The 21,183-nt window shown below is 31.0% G+C and overlaps 1 protein-coding gene across 1 annotated transcript; it reads right to left on the reverse strand.

The window, feature by feature from the left end:
* Nucleotides 1-1,100: 1,100 nt before the first annotated feature.
* On the reverse strand, nucleotides 1,101-1,854 carry LOC7486687 (basic blue protein). Its single transcript, XM_002298148.4, has 2 exons — nucleotides 1,601-1,854; nucleotides 1,101-1,493 (listed from the first exon to the last, which is right to left on the reverse strand). The coding sequence occupies exons 1-2, from the start codon at nucleotides 1,776-1,778 to the stop codon at nucleotides 1,294-1,296; spliced, it is 378 nt and encodes a 125-aa protein (XP_002298184.1). The 5' UTR covers nucleotides 1,779-1,854; the 3' UTR covers nucleotides 1,101-1,293.
* Between the last annotated feature and the right edge of the window lie 19,329 nt (nucleotides 1,855-21,183).

A 21,183-nucleotide genomic window follows, 5' to 3' on the forward strand; every position in this document is an offset into this window, starting at 1 on the left:
CATCACAATAAAATCCTCATTCAAGAGAAAAATCGTCATGACGCCACACACATACAATAGTGGTCATGTTCAAAAAAGTGATATTACTCTTGAGTTTGTGGTCACGGAGAAATAAATTACGGATATTTTTATAAAGTCATTAAATGAAGAAAGATTATGTGCTCTTCAACTTGAACTAGGTATGGGCAATCCTCGAACTTGATCTTATATTTCTTGTTACATGCTTAGTAAGAAAAGATTGAAGGTTTTTTTCAAAAATATTTGAGGGGAAACTTTGTAACTTTTTTGTGCATATAGTCTAGAAAAATTCATTTTTGGTCCTTTTAGTTTGATATTTTTGTTTTATTTTTGTTGCTCACATCTTAGTCCTTAGGTTTGAGAGAAGTGAGAGAGTCACCGAGAAATGGTAAATGAGAAAGAGGCGTAGTTTCTCCACATTAATGGTCAAAATAGTTAATTTTGATATCAATGCATTTCGTTTGACAAGGTAAGATTTATTTAAGTGTTTTGGATCCCTAATATCATATTTAAAAGTAGATTGGGGCTGACAATTTTTTTTTTTTAGATTGATTTTTTATTGTTTGATTGATTAAAAATTGCTTTTTTCCGACTTGTGGTTAAAAGTGGGTCAATTAGCTAGCAAGTCTCAAGAAGGTGAAAAACTCATTCAATTTTAATATATTATATAGTTTACAGTTTTGCTAATGTATGTATTTATTTATTTTTGTTTTTACTTTTATGTCGAATGATAAATAATCATTGAACCAAAATCTAGTCAGTCTTGAGTATAAATATTTTATGTAACAGATTGCATGTCAGGCGACTTTAGCTCTAGTAGATTCTAGTGAAGTACCTTTCCATGGGAATGCAGCTAGGGTCAGAGCAGGGGAGGACGAATATCACAGGTTGAAAGTTTGATTCTGGCTATAATTCTCTTGAGGCAATCAGTATGAGTGAGCCTTGAACTCAAATGCTTTATTTTTATTGAGTTTTGCTACTGGAGAACTTTATCATGGTTTTGAACATAACATATATATCATTAATTTAAAAAAAAAATCATAAACTCAATAAAAATAAAGCATTCAAGCACCAACAGAAGGTAAGCAAGCAACATTATTTCTTGTTTATTCCTTTTATATGTTAGTAATAATTAACTAGTACAAGGGGTAGCTAGCCACTGATCAACACGCTAGCACATAGAGTTGCATATATATATATATATCAAGACATAAAAGGAAAAGATCATGAATCTCATGACTCATCTCTGATTATCCATCCCCCAACACCCCCATTTCACGCAGCATTAACAGCTATTTTCATTCCAGACTGACAGTGTCCAGCAAAGCTACAGATGAAGAAATTTTGTCCCTTCACGAGCTTGATCTGATCCTTTCCTGATGTGTAAACCTTGGCACCTCTAGGGCTCGTGCATGAACTGTAACCAGCCTTGTTCACAGCAACAACATTGTGGGCTGCAGTGCTGTAATTGAATACTGCAAGATATACAAGAACATATAGTTACCAGTTCATTTCTCTGGCTTCATTTTCCAAAAAACAGAAAAAAAAAAACTTCTTATTTAGTCGTTGCTTTTCTACTTACCAAGTATATCACCAGCTTTAAAACTCTTTCCTTTAGGCCAGCCAGAAACATTGAAGGTCCAGCCACCAGGGCCTCCAACAGTGTAGGTTGCTGCGTGAGCCATATCAAAATGGAGCAGCAGCATGCACAGCATAACCGCGACTGTCGCCACCATCGCACTGCCTCTTCCCTGAACCATTTTTTGAGAGATAAGAGACAAAGAGGACAGATCTTTGCTGGCTAGCTAGTTGAGGGATTTTGCTTAGGCTGATCATGCCGTTAGCCCCTTCTTAAAGGAGCGAGCTTGTGGGGTCAGTCTTCTATTTATGCTCTTAAAATAATGCCAGAAAGTAAGCAAAGAAAGTAATGGGGTTTGGCCACTTCCATTATTGTTGTGTTTGAACCTTGAACGTTGGAGAATGGAGACAGTGGTGGGTGGGTGGGTGGGTTGCTGGTAGGTACAAAATCACAGGCATATAACTCTGTATTAAATGCATGGTGATGCAGTAAAAGACATTAAAATAATTACTGTAGAAATGGCACAATTTGGATTTTCTCCAACTTTTTTTTTACTATATTGGAGACAAATTTGTAATTTCTAATTTTTTTTAAAAACAAGTTTTTCTTAATTGTTTTTATTATACTTGAAATCTTTATCATTTTACACATAACATATTTATAATTATTTTTATTTTATTTTATCTTCACACTTTTTTTGAAAAAAATATATTCTTTACGCTTGAAATATTTATCACTCTATATTTGATATATTTATACTATTTTTTTTGTTCTTATCTTTATTTTTTTTATTTTATTTTTTCGTTAAACTTTCTGTTTGAAAAATTATTATACAAATACAAAATGGTATGTCAATGTAGCAATTGAAATATTGTCTCATTTTTATAATATGTTAAAAATAAGCTTGAAGTCTTACAAGTTTTTATTAACGCATATAATCTTCACTATATTTTATTATATATAAGTATCAGCTTAATGATTCACAATTATATTTTTTATTCGTTGTCAAAAAATACATTAATAACACCTACATAGTAATTCATTTGTGTTAGCAAAAATTATTCGACATACAGCTTGGCGAGTCAAATAGACGCGTTAACACTTTTTTTTTGTATTTATTGGTACAAATGGTTCTTGTTTTATTTAATTAAATGCATGTATAGACCTTTTTTATTTATAATTAAGATTTTTGTTGTAAAAAACACATTTTAAAAGTTTGCATATTTATTTTTTTACCAAAACAAATATTTAACTGACGATGAAGTACATGTAAAATAAATAGTAAATTAAACTAAAACAAAATAGTCTATTTTTGTTACTAAAACAAAATAGTCTATTATTGTTTCTTTCACTATGGCATTTGCCTGGTGTTACCTAAATCAATCCATTTTTTTAGTCCTTTGAACAACTATTAGGTTTTGGTCACTAAATTATTATGTCTAAAATCAAATTTTATTATGTTCATATGATTTTTTTAGGCATAATAATTTGTTGTGATTGGTGTGTTATGGTATATTCAAGATTGAAAAAAATTATTCCGCATCAAATTAAAACTTGATATCACAAAATAAAATTTGATTTTATCAATTAAAAAAGTTTAAACAAGAAGGACTAGATTAAACACCTGAAAAAAGCCTATATTTTTTATGGTGCTATTGGGTGTGAAAAGCTACAAGATCTCTAAAGTTTTTGTCTCTTTTTTTTCATCTTGTATTTTGAGGGTTTCTTTTTAGTTTTAAATTTTATTTATTTTACTTTTTTATCTTTAAAATTTAAAAGAAGAGAGGGTCACTGGGAAATAAAAAAGGAGAGAAAAAATAATCGATCAACCCGAGTTGGCTCTCTTCTTATTTCCGAGTTACAATTTTATCATTCTATCCCGGATTAACTTGAACTTTTTTTTTTTTGCCTTGTCTTTCTATATTTAATAAGTCGAGAATTAAACTATATTATTGTTTTTTTTTATGAAAAAAATTCTCAAGTTATTTTTTTTTTAATTTGATCTATTTATTATAATTACTTATTTTTTTAATCATCTAGTTAAAATAAAATGATCTAGTTTAGATGAATCACTCAATTAGCATACTTGTTTTCTTTATTTAAAACATGTTTATGTAACATGAATATTATTTTCAGCACAAAAAAAAACCCAGCAGATCACATGTAATCGACTAGTGATTTTTGTCTTAGACAACAATTATAAAAGATCAATTCTTTTGATAATTTATAAAGTAGAATTGAAATTACATCATCAATAATCATTGAGCGGACAGGACAAGACACGGGTTTAAAGCCAACAAATCTTTTAGAGGAGGACTAACGTAACTTTTCCATTATATTTTGCCAACAACCCACCACTGTGACAGAAATAGTCAAGAAATGGGACTCAGTCAGTCGACAAAGTCCAGCAAAAGTCAGTGTCACCTCTGCGCATTCAACTGTAAAAAAAAGATAAGAGCAAGGTGTGGTGGTCTTGGGAGACTACAGGAGCCATGATTAATATCCTTCAAGGTCATGTCAATCACAGTGCTTGTTGAAAATAAATCTCTTTTTTTCGTTGAGAGTTCCGCCACTACTTCATGGAGTGGGTCTTCAGTTCATCAGCTGATGTAGTTTTTGGCAACCAACCCTAAAAACGTTTTCGGCTCAGTCATCTTAAATCTTACTTTGAATAGTTTGCACTGTTATACACAGTGCATGAGCCCTTTCTTCTCTTGTTTTAGGCTTGGTTATGGCCCTCGTCTTCTCTTCTCTTCTTTTTAGGCTTGGTTATGGCCCTCGTCTTCTCTTCTCTTCTCTCTATAGGTTTAGTTTTGACCCTCATTCGCTTTCCTTTAGGCTCAGTTTTGTCTCTCTTTATTCTCTCTTATTGGATTCAATTTTAACCCTACCTTTTCTCTCTTATTGGCCTTCTTTTTTAGTAGCCCCCAGTCTTTGAAATCATGTGATTTTAAAGGCTTAAATAGTATTTTCTTTTTTGTATATATACTGATATGATTTTAAAGGTTAATGGTTTTTAGATTCAAAGTCCTTTGGGTATATAAGTATAGGAGATTGTGCCTGAACGAGTTATTCATGCTCGAAAGGGATGGTCGTGTTTAAATAAAAAATTATATGAAAAATTGTGGAGTTTTTTTTTTTTTTTTGGAGAAATATAAAGATTAAAGAATTTCTTGGTACTTGGAAATTTTAGGAGTAAAGTGGTCATTTCTGTTCTCGTGAATATTAGAGAGGAAAAACTTATACTTTTACTCAAATCAAAATGAACTTATACTCTTAGGCCCCGTATAGAGCTTGAGCTTGAATGAAGGTTGTTTTCTTCTCAAGCTAAGTGCCTTTTTGCTTAGAGTGGTGAACCACATGAAGACATAGAAATCTTATAAAGAGACATGAAGTTTTCACAAGGAGAAATGGGGATCTCAGTTAAAGACATTAAGAATTTAATGTGGAGAATGATAGAAGGATCAATCTTAATCTTGGAGAGAGAGTTCCATGACAATCATACACTAAAAAACTATTGTTTTTATTTAAGAAGAAGATGCACTGTGTTTATTAATAATATAGGTGGTCACTCCTATGAATTACAGACCTTAACCTAAGGTGATTTGAATATTGTGCGTGAGATTCTTCCCTCTCATGTATTGAAGATGGTAGGTGTTTGTCGAGATGTATGTATTCAGGTTATAAATTTCAACCTCAAATATGATAGTATTTGGGTGCATTGGAGCATTAAAGGTATGACTCTAAACCTTGGATGTGGTTGTGCTCATGAACTCAATGAAGGCAAAGCAATCAAGACTTTATCGGGTGATCAAGAACTACTTAGAGACTAGTTGCACTCATCTTTATATTGTTGAAGTTGTGGGTATACTTGTTTGCCCACACTTTAATATGGTTTTTCATTACTTGTTTAACTTTTATAAGGGTTGTATCTTGGAAAGCATACGATGTTTCCTATAAAAACGAGTCATAATCCCTATTAATCAAGGTCTATATAGCCATTGGCTCAAGTATGCATTTCACCTTGAACATTTCTTTTTAAATCTTTTTAGATATTTCATGGTACCTTTATTCTCTTGTTGCATGATTATGAAAAGTCCAATGAAGCCTTTTTTTGGTAGGATGCTCATGTTAAAGTAAGCTTTGATCTTTGCACAAAGACCCTCAAAGTAAAGGATGGATTTATGATCTAAGTTATGGTATCACGTCTAGGCTAACTCATGGAACATGGTCGAAAGGATTATTCTCATGACATTTTTCTTTTATATGACAAGTTTAAGCTACTACACATATTTTGCACATGTTCTCTTTAGTATGTGAACCAATCATAGTTGTCTAGGCTTATTTTTATGGTAATGAGATCCTTGAGAAAACGAGTGTCTAACACTTATTTAGTTAATAAGAAAGCCCTCAAATGGTAAGGGTTGTATATCTCTATATCAATTGTCCATATGATCATAGATCGAGCTTCATTTCAAGCCCTATTTCTAACTAGGCTTTCAAAGGAACTCTTTGATGAAATGTAGTAATAATAGGGATGATTGTATATTGACTTGTCTTGGACTTGTCTTTGTTATATTTAAAGCATCCAATTGGAGAAAGCTTTTCATGATGATAATAGTGGCTTTTGCGTGGGATATGGAGACAATGTCAATCTTTTTAGGTTTTTTGCATATCATTCTGACCTATTCCTTCCTCAAATTAAAGTTTTTTGTGTGCATTAAGAGTGTGTTTGTTTTTTAGGTAGTTTTTGTGGTTGTGGTTTGAAAAAAATAAGTTTAAAAAAACTATGGTTAGCTGTAGTTAGTTTGATTTAGATACGTGTTTGGTAAAAATTGTGGTTGAAGTTTATGTGTAGCAAAAAACATGCATAAAATGTTTGGAGTTGTGTTTAGAAATGTGGTTGCGGTTACTTTTCAAAGTGCTTTTTATGTGGAAATGCATCAAAATAATGTTTTTTTATTTTTTTAAAATTATTTTTTATATCAGCGCATCAAAATGATCTGAAAACACCAAAAAAATATTAATTTGAAGCAAAGAAAAAAATAAAAAAAAATTAATTTTTTTCAACAACGCTTTTGAAACGCAAAAATAAATAGGGTTTAAGAAATTTTTACGAAACTCAGTTAAAAAAGCAGGTAAAAACTATTGCACAAAAACTGTGTTTCAAACTCATTTTTTTAATGAATCTCGCAACATAAAATGCAGTTTCCTTTGTTACCAAACATGTTGCTGCGTTTGTTTCACCGCTAACGCAAAAGCTAGCGGAAAACAAACGCAACCTAAAGGGTGTAAGTGGTGGAGCTAATGTTAAAGAGAGGAACCTTGAGTTGCTCCTGTGTGGCTAAAAATTCTTTGTGAGCATCCTCATTTATTGTGTTAATTGTTATAGATTTATAGAAATTGATGTACTTGTAGTGAGGATGTTTATCACTATTTAATATCCTAGAGCTTCTAGGTTATCACCTATAAAAAAACTAGAAAAAAAAAAAAACTAGAATGGTTTTTGGTCGAGTTTCCATAAACAGCACTGCTAATAAAGTTGGAGAAAACTTTGAATGATTCTAAGCCTTTCCATTCTTAAGTTTGCAAAGTGTAAAAGGAATGTAATGTATTGAAGAAGAAAAAGGAAATGTAGGATAATGTTCTTTTTGTGTGCGAATATCTCTTATATTATGTACATGGTGATCCTTTAGTATTTAATACATTAATGAACCACATGAATTTCACAAAATGGATTAAGGTTGCAGACATACTATATATCCTACTCATGAGGAATAATTATATTTATTATGGACTACTACATAAGTAACTTGTGAAACAAGATGGCTAGGTAGGTGGTCGTACTATTAACTTACAAGATAGGGCATTTAGATGGATAATCATAGCAGTGTAAGCATGCCTAAATATCATTTGGCATGCCCATAATGGTGAAGAGTCACCTCATAAAGGAGAATTACTTGAAAAATAAAGGGATGATGGGTTCCGGCTTGGACTCGTTTTCCAACATTATTGGACTTGGTTTTAGCTCTTCTTTTCTCTTGGGCTCGATTTTGAACCCTTTCTTCTTTTTTTTCTAATTTTGGTTTTGGCCCTCCTTCTTTGCTTTTCTTGATTTTAATTTTAGCCCTTATTCTTGGTTTTGACCTTTCTTTATAAAGTGTAAATGGTTTTAAAAATAAATTACTTAGTGAAATACATATGTTAAATATAGGTAATGCACTATAATTTATATATGAAATAGTGGATATTAAACTTTACCTTCATAAAACAATAAACTGTTATCAGTAATTTATCTTTTTGTTTCTAAATATTGATTTTATACACAAGTTGTTGAAATAGCATATTAACATGATATTATGGTTATTATGCCGTAATTAAAACTTGAATAAATTAAAATTATTTTTATTTTTCAATAATACATTGTAAAAATCTTTAATTAAATATTATTTTTAGTGGAGACTTTCTCCATGAGAGTTTAGTTTTCTTTACATTATATGTAGCAATCTAACCAAACATATACACAAGAGTATCACTTATAAAACTTATGATGCCTTAAGTAAAATTATATAAATAAAAAGACCTTGTTTTACTATAAATCCAATTGAACTCTTTAATTAAAGTTGAGGGGTTAAATGTAAATCAAAGTTTGTAAATATATTTATACTATTAGACTAGTGAGTAAGGATGTTTAGTTTATTATAATAGAGCATGTTTAGCATTAGAATGTTTTTAGGAAAAGTCTAGTGTCTATTCAAGTTTAAATCTATAAGCGTGGAAACTAATAACTCATGGTAAACATGTTTTCAACACAAATATAATTAAAAGAATGTTAACATATATATACTAATCATATATTAAAACTTGCAATTGATATAAAATCAAAGTCATAACATGCATACTAATAATAAAATTAATTATGCTTAAATCAAAATAAGAAGGGTACTTACTTGTTGAAACACTTTAAAGTAATAAATATTTTATTGTTGTCAAGAATGAATCATTTGTCTTTAAGAATTTGTTGCTCCTCACTTGTGTATTTAGAATATTTGCAATAGCCTCCCAAGATTCTAATAACACCATCTTAGTTTAGATGCACTTCTAAATAAGGTATTTGAACTAGAGGATATGAAACTCAAATATCTCCCAACAAAGTGAACCTAAGCTCTAGATTTAGGAGGAAAACCAAAGCTTAAAATGAGAAGAAAATATTAAAATATAAGGTGAGAAAAGTATGTAAAAATCTAAAAAAAATCAATTTAGAAACTTTTTCTTTTTTTTATAGTGAATTTTAGAAGTTAAAAGGTTAAAGAGTTAATAAGAATTAATTTCCACCATTATGAAACTTTGATTAGCCTCCATAAATTATCAATTAAATCTAGGAAAACCAAGGGTTCTTTGAGTAGGAAAGCCAAGGGTTCCATTCTTTGAGATTAATTTCTCATTCACCTATATTTTTTTAAAACCATGTTAATTAAATAAATTTCCAACAATTCCCCACATGAATGGAAATAATCTCACTAGTTTGAAAATAACTCGAAGATTTATTGATACAACATGAGGATAGGTAGCTTTTGGCTTTGAACCATTCTTAGTGAAATATTATTGGATTTACTCGACTAAATAGTAAACGTGGTGTATTGAACTATTCAACCTTTTTTGTGTAAACCAAGACAATAGTACTCATATAGTTCTCTACCTAGTGATTTCTTTTGGTTCTCACTGTTGTATTTATTTTGGCCCTAAACAACTCTTGGGTTCATGAGTCTTTTAGAGAATTCAACCTTTATTGAAATTCTTAAAGAAACGGTCATATTTGTTACTCATGTTGCACAACCCCACGTATATGTGGTCATCAACCTTCATGGAATTGCCAAGTTATCCAGACATGCATCTCATAGCTTACAGTAAAAGACTCATGACTATATGTTCAATGCTCTTCTCAATGGATTCCTCTCAACTCGTCTAATCAGATTGTGAAAGGAAGTGCATTGGCATCGCCAATGATGTTCCTTTTATCACACATATTCATGTGGTGAAGTGCGCCTTTGACCTTCAAAATAGATGGTCCCACAGTCAGTCTTGGTGGTGTGCATCTTTTCGACGTTCATTCTAATGCAATTACGTGATGATGTCTGTCGGAAGTCATAACCATGTTTTCAGGGGGTAAACCCAAGATAACATATGAAGTTGTTCCTCAAGTGCAGCGTTGTTTTCAATTGCTATTGGAGTTCACTAGATCATAGAATGTTTTTGAACAACATTGCCCCTAGTTGATCTGAACATGCTCATTCTTTTATCCATAACCAAGTGGCTTTTGTGATCGCCAGGAATAACTTTAATGGACTTTGCCAACTCATCGTTTGATTCTTTCTTTACCCCCAACTAATCTGAATGATGTTAGTTTTCCTTCTCAGATCCACTGTATTGCCCTCAGGTGGTCAACTTTTCAAAGAGTGTCGAGAAGTGTTGATGTTCGATCGATCGATGTTCTTCATGTTTGACAATTTTTCTTGTTCTGGAATCAAATCTCATATTTCAAAGATCATGTCTATTCAAGTCTAATTGTTAAAATGAAATGAGAGAGATGTCAGTTTTGGAAAAGATATTTTGAAAATCAACCTTTTTGGTCAAAGACCCAACACACGTCATTCAAAATATGCAGTCCTTTAATTGTCTTGTATTTTGAAAATAGAAATTGACCTATTGTAAGATTAAAATTCCTTTTTCTATGGTTCTTTGTGTCAATCTTAATCTTTGATTTTGGGTATATCATTTGATAGTCTGCGATGAGGTGACCTTCTATGAATTTCAAGGAAAACGAGAGTCTCAAGTCAAAACTCAAGGATTTATGAAGAAATAGTTGCTTTCCTTTTTAGCACTAATTTTATCAGCATGCATTATAATTAGTAACTTGATTCATGAAGTCATGACCTTTATGGAACAACTCTTCAAGTTTTGAGATCGTCATTTATTGGTTTAGATTGCTTACTTAATTAAAAAGTGCTTTTTAAAGCACGTAATGTAGGCTATGTGGTTCATGACTATGAAAGAAAGGAATTTCACAAGCTCAAAAGGTGTTTGAGGGTTTCAAGAACCTAGGATCAACATCAATTATTCATCAATCTCTTTTCCTCTCGTTGTCTTCGTAGAGAAAGTGACATATAACCATGTTAATCTCAAAGATCAGAATTCTCTTAACATAGGTCATAATGCAAATCCAACTTTTTATTTGATGAATAACCAATCTAATCCTTTTGAAGACACTAAAGGCTTTATCCTAGACACACCAAAAGACATGAAACTTGATTTTGTTTTGTTAACTTTTGGCATTTGTTGTGTTTTTCTTCAATTAAACTTCTTTTGCCCTTCTTAGAATTGATATGCATTCTCCTTCCATTCCACTTTTTTTTTTTTTTCTTTTACATAGCCTTCCTCAAAGTTTTCTTGGATGACCCTCAATCTATGGCTTTTCTTCTTCTAGCCCTTTCTCAATCATTGAACTTTTGTTTTAAGCCTTTCTTTTATCCATTAATTCTATTAGTGTCTTCAAAATATCTCTCATTTGCCCCCAGTGTGGGGTGTGATCTTGGTTAGGGATTCTTTTGAAAAGAAATATTCTATCAGGCTCAAATGGGACTACGAGGGATATAATCTTTAGAAAGTGAAGGAATATTAAAGATGACCTTTTCTTATTTCAAGTAAAGTCGGTTAGAACCGATAATTTGACCTCATCCAGTGTAATGATTTGGACTTGTAAGAATCCTTATTCGCGAGTCCATAACTACTAAAATTCACTATATATTGTTATGCATACTGCTAAAACTTAGCTATATGATGTGTGGTTCAATTTCATGTATGAGTTCAAAATTATTTGGTCACCTCATGTCATTTCAACAAACATCGAGTCATTTCTATAATCAAAACACTTTTAATCTTTTAGGATTGACTAGTCTTAATTTTGCATGTTGGAGTTTGATCCAAAAAAATTATCAAAATGAAATGTTAAACATCTCCTGACTTCAGAACAACAAAGAGACTATGCAAAGACATGTTTCGTTAAAGGATGAGATGTGATCCCAAAATAAAAATGCAAAATGGCAAAATTCCATAACAAAATGATTGACAGTTTAACACCCTTCTTAGATCCACTTTCTAGCAATATCTATGTTTTGCCAAGCCATTTTGATATCTTGTCATTCTAAGGATGTTCTGGTAACAAAATGGTCGATGACACCATCTTCCACAAACTCAGCTCGCCTCTTGCTCACCAATCTCCATACTCGATTCTTGAAATTCTAGCAACTGTTCAACTGAATGGCCCAAAAATCCCCCTATGATATTCAAATCTCTTGTTTGAATTGTACCACCTAGGAAATAGTGGTTGCATGGGATTTAACGAAGTCGGGGCAACAAGTTTGGAATCTGACAAATGCTAGTTGACAAACTTAAGTGGCAAAGGGATGTCAATCTTGGCAAAGACACTTGAGCAGTTGATGCTTGATCGAGACTTGACTAGACCACATACTATGGTTTCCCACCTTCAGAGTCATCTCCTGATTCATCTCTCATCATTGTTCTGGCATCCATGATAGAACCTTCAATCTTTCCCATCTTCATAGCTTTATCAATTCTTTCGGCAATCCTCACAACATCATGTCAATCTTCCAATGTTGTTGTGGTTGTTTAAGGATTGTTGGAACCTCCTAACAGCTAAGTAATCTTGGTAGCGCTCGAAACATGCAGCACCTATTTCCTCTTTGATTCCTCACTGACGGTGCAACAAACAAACATTTGTAGAGAGAGTTCTGCTCTGTTGAAGTTTCAATCTTCTTTTTGTTTTTCAACCCAGGTCTGTCTCTTCTCTCTACTTTTGCGTTTTAATACCGACACTGGTAGTAGAAAATTATAGAAGATCTAAAACTATTGCATTCCTTCTTGGATTCCCCACTTTGCAAACCCACAAATAGATTTTTGCATATGGAGTTCTGCTACGTTGAAGTTTGATGCCTGCTCAATTTTTTTCAGACCAAGTCTGGCTCTTCAACCTACTATAGTGTTTTGGTGTTGTCACTGGTGGGAAAAAATTTAATAGCATAGGGAACTACTACATCCCCTCTTACATTCCCCACTGGCAGATCCACAAACAAATCTCTACAGAGACAGCTCTGTCACGTAGAAGTTCAATGTCTAATCATGTTTTTTTTTTTTCAGACCAACATCTTAGTTGCTGAACTGGAATTGAGCTCACAGTAGGGGTGACTTAGAAAGAAAGCATAAACTCAGGGCGTGAAAGGCTGACAACTGTTGGATGCTACGGGGAGATGTAGAGGCTATAAAAAATTATTAGTATAGCTGAACAAGAACAGGGGTTGTCATTCATTGATGATTGAAGGCGTTGTTGCCGCTGTTCATAATTGAAAAAGGAGAGGCGGTGCCACTTCAGTGTTTATGGCCTTTACTGGTGAAGTGCTGAGGAGAAGAGCTAATTTTTCTTGTGTGTGGAACGTGTACTAACAGTGTTTCCAACAAGAGGTTGTGCGGATGTTCCCTTTCCATTCTTGAAACTCAGCACTTGTTCAAGCAAACTTGTGAGTCTAGCTACTCACCTTTGATGCTCTCAATTTTCTTTTAACATTGAGCCTCCAACTGGGCTCTTTCTTCATTTTCCATCTTTCACAGTCCAGTGTAGTAGACCTCGAGTGGGGGAACCTATGTTTCAACTTTGGAGCATGAATGATAAGTGAATGGGTGTGTTTTTATATGATTGACTCGCCCTTTGAGGGGTGACATATGGTCGTAACTCTTGTATGATGAAACAAGAATTTTTATTCTTGCTCAAACTCTATAATAGAAATTTCTTGAGTGATGACCATTATACCCCCCGTAAGTCCTGAATTCAAGATGTTTCAATAAGGGCTTGCTCAGATGCAAAACAATGTGTATAGAGCATACATCCTAAAGGCAGGTTCTAATCTTTTACGTGAGACAAATGGTAAGTTTACTACTTGGTCTCTAAAAAGGGATCACTCGTTGTCCCAGTGATCACCCTCTTGAAGGCAATATGGGGGCTCAGTAGGCACTAAGATGGCACGTATACCAATCGTTACCAGTCTAAGCACTCAACGAAGAGTTGGGGTTTACACATACTTAAATTTTGACTAAAAGTCGTAAGGTAAGCTGCTAGTCCCCCACCTAACCTGAAGCTTGTGTGTGCTTTCCAAAATTAAAACATGTGATGCATGAAACAATTCTATACAATGCATGGATGAAACAAAAATAAAATAAGACAAAACGTAAAAAACTTAAACATATCGAAAACACAAAGCTTAGTCCAATAATGTCAAAAACAATACCTTTCCCAGTGGAGTCGTCATTCTGTCGCACATCCCCGCACGGCGTCGATGGTGATTTTCATTCGTTTGCTTTGTTTTGGGAGTGGCCACCTAGTATTTGATTAAAGGTTACTAGGAAACCCGAGTGTACTGGTCATTGTTAGAGATTCAAGGGTAAAAGACTTGTTGTGGCTAACGAAGGTATTAACACCCCTAGCTCACCTTACCTGAGGTACGCTGCTTCGTGATTTGATGTGATTTAAAAAATTAAAATGTTAGTCAAATTCTTAAGGTTTTAATAAATCAGTTCTGAAATCCTAAAATATATGTAGAAACATGTTCTTACATTTTCACATGAAATACATGATTTTATTTATCCTTAAGATACTTGACCATATACAAATTAAAACATTAAATTCTTTTTTTTATCCTTTTGATTTTATAATTCAATAACATACATAAAAAAAAAATACAAACACACACACATATTCATTCCCATTATGTTTTTCTCACACCCAAATTTACATGTTCCAAAATTCAAAATAAAACTAACAATACATTAAACAATTTGAAATTTACAAAATAAACCCAAAACAATCTGGGAATCGCAGGGAAAGCCTTTTGCAACTGCAAGAACAGTGATGAAAGGTTTCTGGACACTGGAACAATGGATGCGCGTCTTCTCCACGCGCGGTCGCCACTGGCGGCGCGTAGGTTCACGCACAGCCGCAAAAAGACAGGCGACAGGGGAGATCTGCAACGGTATCCTCCCCTCTTCACTTTCCTCACCAGCGGAGACCTGCAACAAAATAAAACACAAGTAATTGTTTTTATTTTATTTTTTTTCTTCTCAGATCTGTTGAGTCTTTTTCTTCGTTTATCATTCTTTCAAATAACACATTTTAATTTGAACCTAGATCTTAAGATCTCAAATCAACTAAGTGTGGTTACCATCATTTCACTTTTTATCTTTTAAAGGCTTTAAGTTTATTCTCCTTGATGAATTATACATAAGCTCTCTAGACAAATCTTTGTAGATCCATAATATTTTTCTTTGACTTTACATAGTCAATGGAAATGATTCCATTTCAGAGTAAGTGTTTAACGGTATTATGTTTATGACGTATATGTCTAGACTTACTATTATACATACTAATTTGTGTCATTCTAATTGCTGACTAACTATTACAATTGACATAAATAGATGGCACTGGTTTTGGCCAACTTGGAATATCCTCTAAGAAATTCTGAATCCATTTCACTTTATCTTCTTCTTTATCATAAGCAATAAAATCTGATTCCATCATGGATCTAGAAATAAACTTTTGTTTACATGTTTTTTATGACACTACTCCACCAAGTGTGAATGCATATCCGTTTATAGATTTTGAATCCTTAGTGTTGTATTTTCAATTAGCATCATTATATCCTTCTAGTATCGCTGAGTAACCAATATAATATAGTCTATGGTCCATGATGTACCTTAAATATTTGAGTAACCTTTTTATTTTCATCTAATGAACCATACTTAGATTACTTGTAAATCTACTAAATTTACTTATCAAGTAAGCAATATCAAGCATTGTATAGTTCATAATGTATATTAGTTGTGCATTTATATCAATTGGTGTTTTGACAATGCTACTGTCACATTTAGAAAATTTATCGACAATTTTCTCAACATAATAAGATTGCAATAATATCAATCCATCATATGTCCTAGAAATTTATATTCATAGTATGACATCTACAACACCCAATTTTTTCATATCAAACTTTTTAGTTAATATTTTGTTAGTAGACTTGATAATATGATCATTATTGTCCAAAATTAGCATATCGTCTACATAGAGACATATAATGACATCAATTTTATATGTGTTTTTCATATAAATATATTTATCAACTTTGTTAATCTTGAACTCATTTAACAATTTAACCTTATTAGATTTTTCATTTCATTGTTAAGGTGTTTGTTTCAAACCATATAGTGATTTGACAAGATTATAAACTTTCTTTTCTTGTCCATCGACAACAAACCCCTTGGGTTATTCTATGTAAATTTTCTCTTTAAGGCCACCATTTAAAAAAAATTATTTTTATATCAATTTGATGTATTTCAAGCTTGTTAATAGCTGCAATGACTATTAATATTCATATAGAAGTTATTCTTGACAAAGGTGAATATATGTCAAAATAGTCTACGCCTTTTTTATTTTTTGTCTAAAACCTTTAATAACAAGTCTAGCTTTATATTTCTCAGCAGTGCCATCAAATTTTATTTTTCTGTTAAAGATCCACTTATGGTCTAATAATTTACTTTCAGGAGGAAGATCCACTAGTTTTCGTATATGATTATTCATAATGGACTGAATTTTACTATTGACCATCTCCTTTCAATACAAAGCTTCCAGAAAGGACATTATGTTGGAATAAGTTCGAGGTTCATTTTCAAACAGGTATGTTAAAAAATCAAGACCAGATATTTTGGTCATTTTTTCTTTTGTACTCTTTTTAAGCTCAACTTCATCATCATCTAATTGATGATGATTACTTGAGATGTCTTTAATTGTTCTCTTAAGTGAACAATTTTCTCTTGTTTCCTTCAATAGAGCACATCCTTAAATAATGTAACATTCCTTGATTCCATAATAGTATTAGGATAAATATCCTCAATACTTGACTTGTGTATAAGAAATTGATATGTACTATTATTGTCTGCATATTTGATAAATACATAATTCACGGTTTTAGGCTCTATTTTGACTTTTTTATGATCAGGTATTACTACATTTACAAGACAACCTCATACTTTGAGGTATTTGCAAGAATATCTTCTATCTTTCAATAATTCATATGGTATCTTTTCTAACTTTTATGGGGTACTTTGTTAAGTATGCAATTGATAGTTAAGATTGTCTCCCCCTGATTTTTTAGATGTTTTTGAACTTATTAACATGGCGTTCATCATTTCTTTTAATTTTTTATTCTTATGTTCCGCAATCTTATTTTATTGTGATGAATAAGGAATAGTAGTTTGGTGGATAATATCATTTTAGAAATGAAATTCACCGAATGATGCTTTGTATTTTTCACTTCTATTACTTTTTATTATCTTTATCTTTTTGCTAAGTTGGTTTTCAACTTTATTTTTTTAATATTTAAACATTTCAAGAGCTTCATCTTTTCTCCTAAGCAAATAGATATAACAATACCTTATGCAATTATCTATAAAAGTAATATGATAGTTTTTTTTTCACCTCTTGTTTACACAAACTTTAAATCACTAATGTTTGAGTGAATTAGGCATAGAGGTTCACTACTTCTTTCAATTATTTGAAAAGAAGGTGTTGTGAATTTTAATTCTACATAAATTTTACACTTATGATTTTTCTCAAAAATCATTCTTGGTAATAATTCATGATTTATTAACCTTTGCATAGAATTATAATTTACATGATCTAACCTATCATGCCACACATCAGAAGACTTAAGCAAATAAGAAAAAGATGCAATCTTATTATTATTCTCATCAATGGTTACAATGGTCATTACATTTGTTTTAAAGAAGTCATCACAGAGATACCACTTTTTCTACAAACATACCACTCTTGGTGAGTATAAATTTATCACTCTCAAAAACTATCTTAAAACCATTTTTACTCAGCAATGAACCAGACTATGTTCTTTATAATGTCAGCAATATGCAGTGCATTGTTGAGGGTGAGAAGCTTTCCAAATGTTATTTTTAGTATGATCTTTACAACTTCTAGTAACTTGGAGGTTGATGAGTTTCTCATGTATAGGTTTTCTCCATCAACTTCTTTGTAAGTGAAAAACACTCTTTTCTTGGTGCATACATATCTTGTAGCTCCAGTATCAACCAATCATTGTTTAGGATTGTTAATTAGGTTAACTTCAAAAACAACACAATGCAGGTTCATTAATGAAATTTCATTAGTGAGGTGATCAATCTTGGTGACTTTGACTTGAGCAATCCTTTTCTTGGGGTTTCCAAACTAACCTTTATATCTATAATCTTTAGACAAATGCCTAGTCTTGTTTCATATAACACATTTTTCATTAAACTTATTGGCAATTTCTTTTCCTTTAACAACAAGTTTTTTCTTTTGATTTTTGTTATGGAACTTTACCACTTTTTCCATAACTTTTGTTTTTGGAGCACTAGAAGAGTTGGCTCTCTTTTCAGACAACTTATTGTCCTCTTTTATCCTAAACCTCAAAATGAGATCTTCAATTCTTATCTCCTTATGTTATGCTTAAGATAAGTCTTGAAGTCTTTTCAATATGGTGACAATTTTTCAATGATTGCAGCCACATGAAATGACCCATTTAGAGACATACCTTCAGCATTTATATCATGCAAGATGAGTTGAAACTCTTGAACTTGGCTCATTATTGTCATTGAATCAACCATCTTCAAATATAAAAATTTTTCGACTGTGAATTTCTTCATATCAACATCTTTAGTTTTATACTTTTTATCTAAAGCTTCTAATAGTGTTTTTTCACTCTTGATTGAACTATACATATCATAACCAACTAAGTTGCAACACAAAGTTTAATGTGTATGTGTGTGTGTGAAGCCTTAAAATTGTAGATCAAAGTTTGTAGATATATATTAGACTATTAGAATAATGAGCAGGAATGTTTAGTTTATCATAACAAAGCATGTTAAACATAAAAATGTTTTCAAGGAAAGCCTAGTGTCCATACAAGTTTAAATCTATAAATATGCAAACTAATAACTTATGGCAAACATGATTTCAAAAAAAAAAATATTTAAAATAATACTATAGCATGCATCCTAAGCATATATTCAAACTTGCAATTGATATAAAATCAAATTCGTAGCATACATACTAACAATAAAATTAACTATACTTAAATCAAAACAAAAAAGGCGCTCACTCGTTGAAGCACTTTAAAGTAATGAATCTTTAGTTGCAGTCAAGAATGAATCATTTATCTTGAAGGCTTTTTGCTCTTTACTTGTGCAACTAGAATGTTTACAATATGCATCCCAAGATTTCAGTAACACCACCTTAGTTTAGATACACTTCTAAATGAGGTATTTGAACCAAAGAATATGAAAATCAAATATCTCTTAATAAGATGAACCTAAACTCTAGATTTGAAAGGAAAACCAAAACTTAAAGTGAGAAGAAAACACCAAATACGAGGTGAGAAAGGGGACGTAAAATCTAAAAAATTCAAGTTAGAAACTCTTTCTTTGATATTAATTTTTTATTTACCCATAATTTATTTAAATCATATTAATAAAATAAGTTTCCAACATTTAATCCATACAAACCATGTTTTTGGGTGAAATTGAGACACTCCAAAAAGATGGATGGTATAAAGTGGAAAGCAAGGGGAAAAAGTAATAGATAAATTACCATCTTTCTATTTATTAATTAAAAAAAAGTAAAAGGATTAAAATGGATTCATATAATTAAAACATTAAAAAATACAAAAAAAATAAAAATAAAAACCAATTCATCCAAATTAAAAAGATTAAAAAATATAAATGAAGATGAACAAGGGATATGCTCAGTTTTTCCTCGTCAATCCCTCCCCTCTCTCACTCATTCTTCTTCTAATAAACAAGAAAGTGTAAATAAAAAAGCTACTCATATTTGGAAAGCCTAGATTATGAAAGCTTGCATGGTATGGACCTCGAGTAAAAATTATTATCCACCATGGACTACATTTGCTTTGAGTTTGAAAAGGTAAGCTCAATTTAATCTTCAACTCCTCTAGCTCACCTAGTATATCAAGTTAATTCAAATTTTTTTAAAAAAAATAAAATAATATTAAACTTAAGTTTTTCACTTACCTAATTTGGTTGGCGTTTCATTAAATACATTTATCATATCATGCTATTCTAGATCTTATAACTAGAATTTTTTTCTTATTAATGAATACTATAAGAAAAATATATAATTAGAGATTTTTATATACATAATGAATATGGAAAAGCTACATTACTTTTCCCATATCTTTTAGAGTATCGATTAATAATAGATTTTTTTTCTTGTTAATTAATACTATAATAAAAATATACAATTAGAGATTTATATATATATATATATATATAGTGTGTGTGCTTTTTTTATGTGATGATATCTACTTTTATTATTGTTTTAATTTTGTTATACAAGTATGAGATTTTTTTCAAGGTAAGTGTTTTTATTATATTCCATCAAACATGTGCTGACTTGGCTGTAAAACTTGCATGTGAGATGTTGTTATGTATGACAAATATGCATGAATTTTTTTATTTTTTTTTAATAAGTTGTGTAACATTTTTTTATTATTTAAGTACATGTATTTTTATTTTATATATTTAAATATTAAGATGTTGTCCTGATGGTTGAAGAGGTCCACTCCCTTCCTTGACTTTATAAATTCAAGCATTGAGTTCAATATCAAGTTGATTTAAGAAATATAGCTTTAAGATTATCTAAAAACAGAATTTCAGATGACACATAAATTAATTAAAAGATACTCTTTATTGTTGAATAAAACAATATATAAGTATTTGTATTTTTTAAATTTCATCTAATGAATGCACACTATGCATCCTTATGCACAATATATCTATCAAGATAAATAAATTTAAAATAACAAAAGGTAAAATAAAAATGTATTCATCTTAAATAAAAAAAGAAAAGCAACTAGTCAAGGAAAAAAATTCATGTTAATTCAATTCTTTGTCTTCTAATTTCTAAAAGGTAGCAAATAATAGAACTTTTAGAAGTTAGATTTGTTATGCAAAAATTTGAAAGCAATAAGTTTATGAAAGTTTTAAATTTTTTTTAAAATTATTTTTTTAGATTATTTTGATGTGTTGATATCAAAAATAAATTTTAAAAATAAAAATAAAACATTATTTAGATGTATTTTCTAGTCAAAAACACTTTGAAAAGCAATCACTACCACAATACTAAACAGACATAAAATATGAGGAGTGGTGGAGGGGAGAGAGAGGCTAAGAGCTCGTTTGGTATTGTGGTAGCAACTGTTTTTCAAAGTGTTTTTTACTTAAAAATACTTCAAAATAATTTTTTAATTTATTTTTTATATAAACATATTAAAATAATTTAAAAACATTTAAAAAAAATTAACTTTTACTTTCAACCACGGTGTTATTAATAAAAGATGTCCTTAAAATGATAGTATTAACCCCTTGAAATTGAACTTGAGAAACTAATTAATAAGGGTTAT

Source organism: Populus trichocarpa, chromosome 1 (assembly GCF_000002775.5).
Source record: "Populus trichocarpa isolate Nisqually-1 chromosome 1, P.trichocarpa_v4.1, whole genome shotgun sequence".
Classification (NCBI taxonomy): Eukaryota; Viridiplantae; Streptophyta; class Magnoliopsida; order Malpighiales; family Salicaceae; genus Populus; species Populus trichocarpa.

Bases quoted from the DNA above. Each gene is read 5' to 3' on its own strand.
- LOC7486687 (XM_002298148.4), bottom strand. From the start codon at position 1,778: ATGGTTCAGGGAAGAGGCAGTGCGATGGTGGCGACAGTCGCGGTTATG. The intron at 1,494-1,600 runs GTAAGTAGAAAA...TATATCTTGCAG, and splicing joins TAAAGCTGGTGATATACTTG to TATTCAATTACAGCACTGCA.